This window comes from Crocodylus porosus, unplaced genomic scaffold (genome assembly GCF_001723895.1).
Source record: "Crocodylus porosus isolate Cpor-Errol unplaced genomic scaffold, CroPor_comp1, whole genome shotgun sequence".
Taxonomy (NCBI): Eukaryota; Metazoa; Chordata; order Crocodylia; family Crocodylidae; genus Crocodylus; species Crocodylus porosus.
The window spans coordinates 6,690,779-6,699,391 of record NW_017728934.1 but is presented as its reverse complement, the minus strand read 5'-3'; the positions used below and the strand labels follow the sequence as shown (position 1 = coordinate 6,699,391).

The 8,613-nt window shown below is 48.6% G+C and overlaps 1 protein-coding gene across 1 annotated transcript in view; it reads right to left on the bottom strand.

The window, feature by feature from the left end:
- Positions 1-5,202: 5,202 nt before the first annotated feature.
- BCL7B (BCL tumor suppressor 7B) overlaps positions 5,203-8,613 on the bottom strand; it is an 8,692-nt gene continuing 5,281 nt past the window's right edge. The window contains exon 6 of the mRNA XM_019546413.1: positions 5,203-8,022. Within this exon, the coding sequence (XP_019401958.1) occupies positions 7,930-8,022 (93 nt within the window). The 3' untranslated portion in view covers positions 5,203-7,929. The remainder of the gene's footprint in view (positions 8,023-8,613) is intronic.

Sequence of the window (8,613 nt, the reverse complement as noted above, 5' to 3'; positions counted from 1 at the left end):
TGGAAAGAATGAATGATGTATAAAAATATATATATATAAACTAAATTCCTATATATAGAATAGATCCTAGGCTACTACTAACCCTATCCAATATAAGCGTAAACTAATACGAAAAGTAGTTATAAAATAAAAGCACTAAGTTCTCAGAAATCCCTGTTGCTAGTGTTGCAAACAGGGAATCTGTTGAAGATCAGGGCTTCCAGCCATCGTGGTCTGACGCAGAGGTGCTGGGGTCAGTTTCTAAGCCTTTGGTGTTCTCCAAGGCAGAAAGCAAGGGAGCTGAAAAACCGCAGCCTTTTATGCATTTTCTCTGGCCCTCCCCCAGAGCACTGGGATTGGAAGGGACCTCAGAGAATGCTGACAGGTCACTGGCCAGCCACAAATGTCAGTCATGAAAGCACTCCTTCCCCCTTTCCCCCTCCCTCCCCTTACTTTCTTCCCCCCGCCCCCAGGGAATCCAGTACAGGCAAATGGAATATTCAACCTTTCTCTGTTAATATTCGACTTCCAGTATTAGATTTGACAGCTATTCAACCAGCTGCTATTCGACTCGACTTTCACTTTTCAAGGTCGAATATTTGTCGAATTGAATATTAAGGTCGAAGCTTTGCACAGCCCTACTAACTTGCCTATAGTTCCCCGGGTCCTTTTTCCTCCCCTTTTTGAAGATGGGAACCACATTGGCACTTTTCCAGTCCTCTGGCACCACACCAGAGCACCACGAGTGCTGGTAAAGCCGTGCCAGGGATCCTGCAATGGCCTCAGCTAATTCCCTCAGCACTCTGGGGTGGAAATCATCCGGACCAGATGATTTGAATACATCCAGTCCCTCCAGAAGTTCCCTGAGTAGATCCTCCCTGACCCTTGGCTTATGTGCACCTCCTCTGGGGCCTGAGGGGGGCCAATCTGGTTCCTGCTTAGGAAAATGGAGGCAAAGAAGTCGTTAAATAGGTTAACTTAGTCGTCTGGTGCGACGACCAAATTTTCTACCGTGTCTTGCAGGGGCCCCACGTTACCCGGTACCTTATTTTTGCCCCCTATGTATTTAAAAAAAGGACTTCTTGTTGTCCATGATCTCTACCTTGGCCTTCCTGACTGCCCCCCTGCATCCCCGAGCAACCGCAGTATAGTCCTCCCTGGTGATGGACCCTCCCTTCCATTGGGTGTGTGCCTCCCTTTTAGCTAGAAGACATTCCCGGATGCTTTTGGTGAGCCATGGGGGCTTTTGTGCCCTCCTGCTCCCTTTGATCCATGTTGAGATTACCTCCCTTTGGGCTTGGAGGATTGTCTCCTTAAGAAGCGACCACTCTTCTTGGACACCTGGCTCCCCTCCCCTCCGGGACCTCAGTGCTTCCCCAACTATTCTTGTTAGCTCATTGAAGTCCGCCTCCTAAAATCTAGGGCTGCTGCCTTGCTGCAGGCCTTTGCCACCTTGCACTGGATGGTGAATTACAGCAGGTGATGATCGCTGTTGCCCAGGTGGTCGAGCACCCACACCCCCCTCACCAGGTCATTACCTATGGCCAGCACCAGGTCCAACAAGGCATCTCTTCTGGTGGGGCTGTGCACCTCCTGGGTTAGCTGGAGGTCCTGCATTTGGGCTAGGAACCTATGTGAGCTGTCAGACTTGGCTGACTGCTCTTCCCAGCAGATGTCTGGAAAGTTCAGGTCACCCATGATGACTATGTCCTTTGACTTTACTACCTCTGTGAGCTGACTTAAGAATTCCTGGTCTAGCTCTTCCCCTTGAGTTAGACCCACACCATTAAATCTCTTTCCCCTCGACTGCCCTGTATTCTAACCCAGAGCCCTTCAGAGTGCGCCTCCTCTGACTCTGTGCTACCTGGTGAGGATGTGTATTCCTCCTTAATGTAGAGCACCACACCCCTGCCTTTCCTCCCTGTCCTGTCCCTCCTGTACAGCCTGTAGCCCTTGATATTCACTGCCCAGTCATGTGTTGGGTCCCACCACATTTCTGTGAGCCCCGCTATGTCTGGGCTGGTGTCAGCTAGCAGGAGGCTAAATTCCTCCTTGTGACAGGTGTGTCTCTTTGGGGTCTGTCCACTAGTGGCCCTGCCCACCTGTTATGGGCCAACCGCCTGCCTTCTCACCTGCCATGCCTTGTTGTTACTTGCTTAATTAGAGGATGTTAGTTAAGCAGGAGGCTGCCCATTTTCTGCCCCAATGCCAGGGGGCACTATCTGCTGCTCCTTTCCTCCCCTTACACTGCAGCCTAAGCCTCGCTGACGTACCAGATGTTGTTCGGTCAGTCTTGCTCTCTGTAGCCTTGTCTCACAACTGTGCCCCCTCTGGGGCTTGTCAGTCATCACCCCCTCTGCTCCAGGGCGTCTCTCAGCCTCAGGGCTCAGGGGCTGTAGCTGTGCCTGGCCCCTTCCTTGGCGCAAGGGTCAGTGCACCCCAAAATGCTGCGCCCCCTCTGGCGCCAGGGTCCCCACGCTATCGTGGAGACCCTGTGAGGCCTCCTCCAATCCCTAATAGCCTCACTCGGTCCTCCGGTCTAAACAGCAAACACAAAACACAAGCCCCTGGGCTATAACATAAAACCTATGCTGTCCGGCTAAACAACATTCAGTCCCTACCAGGGAATTCTCCACCCCATAACAGCAATCAAGAGCTGCTCGTCCAGTCAGGCTTCTCCTTGCTGTTTGCTCTGGCAGAGCTCCTTCTCCCTTGGCTGCCGACGGGAAACTCCCTGCCTGGCCTCTGGCTGCGGTTATATGGGAGCCAGGCCCTGCCCCTTCCGGTCAGCTGACTCCCACTGGTTACCTTGGCACCCCGCAGCTGGATTCCTTACTGATCGCTCCACAAGTAGCAGGCACCTCAGTGCCCAGCTAAACTCCTACTTGTTTCCTATACTACGAGCGTTTGTGTAGAGGCATATGAGGCCTCCTGTGGATGTGTGCACTGGCCCCCTAATCACAGCATTGCCCTGGCCCCTGTTGCTTACCTGTGTATATGTTCCACTTGTCGGTCTAGGCTGGGCTGTACTTGTGAGTGCTGCTTGGTTTAGCGGTGCAAGGCTTCCTCCTCCCTCGTCTTCCCCTTCCCCCATGCGCTTGCACAATACGCCTCCCAGCACTGTGCTGTTCTCAGGACAGGGAACAGCTGTCCCACCATAGAAGGGGACAGGTAAGTGCCCCCCCCACTGCTCCCTAGGGGCTGGGCTAAGCAGGAGCCCTAGGGGGGTGGTTGTTACCCTCCTCAGCTCCACTCAGCTGCCGCATTGTCTGCTTCACCTTAACCTTGGTCAGCATACCTTAACTGATGGGGATCACACTATGATGGTCAAAAAATCACACGAGGAAGAAGACAAGGGTGACACCGCTCACCATTGGTGCTTGGAATGCACATACACTAATGGACTCTACAACAGCAGAGAGAAGAACAGCTCTGGTTGGTAGAGAACTGGCCAGATTCAACATTCAAGTACCAGCCGTGTGTGAAACTCACCCAACTAAAGAAGCTACACCTTACTGAAAAAGGAGCCAGCTACACATTTTTCTGGAGTGGCCATAGTAAAGAAGAGTGATGTCTGATGTGAAGCTGGTGTTGGGTTTTGCCATCAAAACACTACTAGCCAGCAAGCTTACAAATGTCCCAAAGGGAGTGAACGACACACCTATGTGAATGAGACTCCCACTGTCTGGGCAAAAATGTACCACTATCATCAGCACTTATGCACCCACCATGGCCAAGCCAGATGTGATTAAGGACAAATTTTATGAGGACCTTATGGGCTGAGGGAAACAGATCATCCAGTTTTCTTTCCCTAGTTTTCCTAGACACTCACTGAACACAGAAACCACCTTATCCCCCACAGGTGTCCTTCCCCCCAACCTCCATAGCCCCAAGCATACGCATCTCCTGACCAAGTGAAAAGCTTGTGTTGGTGACACACTGTAGTTGAACCATCGTAATTTATCACCGGCTTAGATCAAGGACAAAAAGTGCAACCATTGGTTTAAATATAAGGATCCCCTTGGCTTTTCAAACAGACTTGGACTTTCAAGGTTAATTATCACACTACTAAAATGTTACTAGAGAGGGATTCAGTATTAAATAAATGGTACACGTACAACCTTAATTCAGCCTTTTCACCGCTTCTCCCTTCCACCTTGTTTGTTAGTTGTAATTAGTGCATCAGCTGGTGGCATTTTGGTGAAGGACATCTTGATAAGGGCTTGAAGAATCTCCCAGAGCAAAGTAAGCTTAATGGGGGAGAGGACCAAGTGACAGATAAAACAAAGAAAGCTGAAACAGTCAATATCTACTTTGGTAATGTCATCACAAAAAAATAGCAAATATTTAACCTTAATAAGGAGATACAAGTTCAGACTAGGTTAGAAAAATAACAGGTTAAGAATAGAAATTTCAGCAAGGCCTGATGGAATTTGTCTTATAGTGCTTGAGAAACTAGATGAAATACTCTTTTTGTCTGGTTGAGTCGGTACCCAACTTGGTAAGTCAGGAATGTAACAAATTAAATTCCTCGTGCATAAATATATAAACTATAAAAAATAGTTCAGATATTGAAAGATACATGATAAATATTTTGATTGATTAGTAAGCATGTGATTAAACAATGTATCTATGGAGCTAAATGTATAATAGCTTGTGATTAGATTGTTCAAGAAAGTGCATGCAGAAAAGATGCATGATTTTGAAAGATTTTCGACCTACCTCCTTTGGCAGTTGACTTGATCACCTGGCACAGAATAAAGGCTGTTCTGATTTATGCTTATAGTGCATTTATTCAAACTTGCAGTAGTGGGACTGGAAGCAACCCTGGAAGCAATGATTCTGGTGCTGTAGTTACTGAAATCTGGACTGGGTATTAGAATCCATATAGTGCTGTATAAGCAACCCAGGCAAGGTTCTTTGAGTAGATGTGATATCTTTTATTAGACAGAGTAGTTGGAAAAAAAGTTCTTAGCAAGCTTTTGGACAAAATCATCCTTCTTCCAGCATAGGAAGTCTCTGCTGTTCTGAGACTCCAAGGAATGAGAGAAGCTAAAAGTGTGACAGGAATGTCAGTGAGAATTTAAATAGGTAGAAATTAGGGAAGCAAAAAGTGGTGGTGGGGGAAGCAGAGGGGGAAAAGCAACCCTGCTTCCTATCCATGTTAATGCCTTTTAGCCATATCTGTTTGGCTTTGTTTGCACAGAACACCACAGCATGTCATAACCATATTAGTTTATTTTATGCCCTTTTGATAAAATATATGTTAAAGTGATATAAACAGGTCTTTATGTTGACTCTGCCAAGTTGGTGGTTTGTCCAACCTTGCAGGTTTGAGTTCTGGGCTCTGATCCCTCAATGTCCAGTCCTAGAATTCCCATAATGATGCCTCTCAATCTTGAAGGGCATCAGAGATGATTCTACCAGTCTGTCTTCCACTTGCAGTAACAGGGCTTGAGGGAAGAGCTGGGCATGAGATCCTGTGGAAGATCCTGTATGAAAAGCTGCTTTGCGATTCTAGTGCTTGGCTGTGCATGAAAACATCAGCAAGTTGCACATGCCCCAAGAGTCCTAAGGGAAGTCCAAGCTTATCAGCAACAACAAATAGGCAGGGGTGGGCTTGCTTTTAGGGAACAGTCATACAGGAAACTTGGTAGAGACATCCCCCTCCAGGGGTACAGAGCAGAATCACTCATGAATAAAATGGGGCAAGTGTTCACATCAAATAGTTTTAATCAAAAAACCATGTTCTGATCCCCAACCTTTTTGGGAAACAAACTAAAACAAAACCCTTAACAAATTGAGATTTTTCTACAGTAAAGTTGATGTAAATTGTTGTTCCTAGGGCAACTGCAGAAGATGTAGTGGAGTTGTTTTGTCCTAACTGGTAATGTTATATGGTATAGCTCAGGTGGGCTAAACCTGTCCTTTGTGGCTATGAGGTTATCGAATCATGCAGTTACTTTTCTCAAAGGGATTGAATGTGGTTTCTACATTTTTTGTGAACCAGTCAGGAAAAAACCCTCCCAAGCAGCAGTGAGGAGGTGTCTTCAATGCAGGGCAAGGCTGCGTATTAACCATCCTCTCCCCTCCCCTCCCTTCCCCTCCCCTCCCCAAAGAATATAACCCAGCTCTGCCTGTTGCTCTGCAAAACACAGGAATGAGAATATGATGTACCCAGCGTTGATTTAAATTGCAAGGCAATGTAGAGATCTAGGACAGACAGGCCCATCCATCCAAGGGCCATGGCAATGACTGTGGTGCAGATGCTGCCTTTTGCTGTTCTTTCCTCTGCAGTATCCAGCAGGATGAGACCTTCCTAACAAGATACAGGGACTAGACAAGACTAATAGCGCATTCAGTTTCTTGTTGCCAGTATTAGTGCCCTGGGGACTCCTATGGTGGCATCAGATAATAGACGTGAACAATACAGACTCTAACCTGGCTTCCAGGCAAGACTCCTGTCCCATATCTCCTCTCTTCTGGCCTCCCACTGCTCCCTGGAGAAGAACCCAGCCCACAGCACTAGTGGAAGCCAACCCCTTGCTAGTCTACTGCATTGAGAAGCTCACATACTGTATTTCAAATAGTTTAATTTTAAAAATATTCTATTCAGTGCTAAAATATCTCTCCACTTCCACGCGCAGCCGATGCCTTCGACTTCAACAGAGACTCAATCACAGACTCAATTTGACATGCAGATCGCAACAAAGAGGAAACAGGTCCATGAAGTTGGAGGAAAGGGATAAGAGCTCCATGGTCAACAAGCCAGGGGCATCTCTCACCAAGAGACGGGGCAGGGAAGATGTGCTGAAAGATCATGGGTGCCAATGCAGAGGGTGCAAGGGTGTGCTAGGAAACGGGTCCCTCAACAGTGCTGAGTGAGGACAAGGAGCCCTGGGGTGAGAGGGAGGGAAGGGGGGTGAGGAACCCTGTATCCTACCTGTATCCTTCTCTATTCAGGGATCACAATTGTACCTAGCTTCACTGCAGGAGCTCTCCACCCCTAGGCTAAGGAAGGCAGTTACCTCTCTGCTCTGTGCCAGCCTTTTCCATGGGCATTCACATTAGACAGAGTCCATGCCAGGTGCAGCTAGATGGACAGCAGGGCAGTCAGCCAGGGACCTGCTTAGATATTCCCTGACTCCAGTGCTAAGTTGGGCTCTGTACCAAGAGCTTGCTCCCTTTCATGGCCCCCCGAGGGGGTAGCCCACAGCACCTCCATAGTGCCTAGCTGCAAAAGGGCTGTGCCCTGGTGCACTTTGCCTTCCTGACACAGTGGGAGAGCTCCTGTTTCCTCCAATACTAATGGCTTAAACTAACAGCTTATTGCACAGTGTCCCAGCTTGGGATCCCTGCCCTGTGGTATGGAAGGCCTTTGTCAGAATCCCCACAGCTCCAAGGCCCCACACCTTGACTGTTCCCCAAGCTCCCCATTGCCCTCTGTGAAGCTTGTTTACCACAAGATTCAGGATATGGTCAACAAGAGGGAGCAGAAACCATAGTGCAGGAGGAACAAGACTCTTCCATTCCCAGCAAGTGGAGGAGGAAGGGGGGGGGGTATATGAGGGATCTGGAAGCAGGCAAACCATATCTGCCAGGTCCTCAAAGGCCACCCAGAGCAGGAAGCCCAGAGGACTCTTCCCCTTGCCCATGCAAGCAACACGCCAGAGCCCCTATGCCACTATGGTACAGTTCAGCAGGAAAAGAGGGAGCCAATAAATAGAGTCAAATTTGCAGGTAATGACGGCAGGAGATGCCCTAAAGCCCCTTTTCCCAGGGGAACAGCAGGCTGGCTCTGGGAGGAGGTGGTGGGAGACACCCAGTTCCCTGGGGAAGGGCAGACTGGCTCTGCAGGGTGCTGACAGGAGGTGCCCCATCCCCAGGGGAAGGGCAGACTGGCTTTGCAGGGGGCTGGCGGGAGGCGCCCCGTCTCCAGGGAAGGGCAGGCTAGCTCTCTGAGGCTGTATGGCACACAGAGTTCTGATCGGCACAAAATCTCTTTAGAGGCGGCGCGCCAGAATCTTCTTCCTCTTCAGTTACCTGGAACAGCAAGAGAGTACAGATTAATGATAGCACAAAGAAGGCATCCTGCTCCGTGTACAGCTCAACATGGTTCCTGGGGTCTGTGCTCACACACGGACACAAAAAATACTGTAGAAAGAGAACTGATCTGATCATGTGGTTCAATGGGTCACCAGAGCACCAGCAGTGTAAGCTTCCAGCCATGCCATGCCTGGATGCAAGGTTCTCTGTTAGCTGGACTGGTTATTTCACTGTCTCTACATTTTCTCAATGTGCTGCCAATCTTTGCACTGACAGCTTAGAGCCACAGCACAGAAACTGTTGGGGAAGCAGGAGATTTTTGGTAGCTCCACAAGGAGCACTTCAGGATTATGGAACAAACTCATTAGGATTATGGAACAAGCTCATTAGCTGGATGCATCTGTAAATGGACAGCAGTGAAAAAACTCGCATTGCTAGATTTCAGTGTCAATATGGCACAGAGATGATAGCTGCAGTTCAACTCGATATGCGTCCAGTGAAGGCTCTGAGTCATAGTTTCATAGTTTCTAGGGTCGGAAGGGACCTGAGCAGATCATCTAGTCCGACCTCCTGCCATGGCAGGAAAGA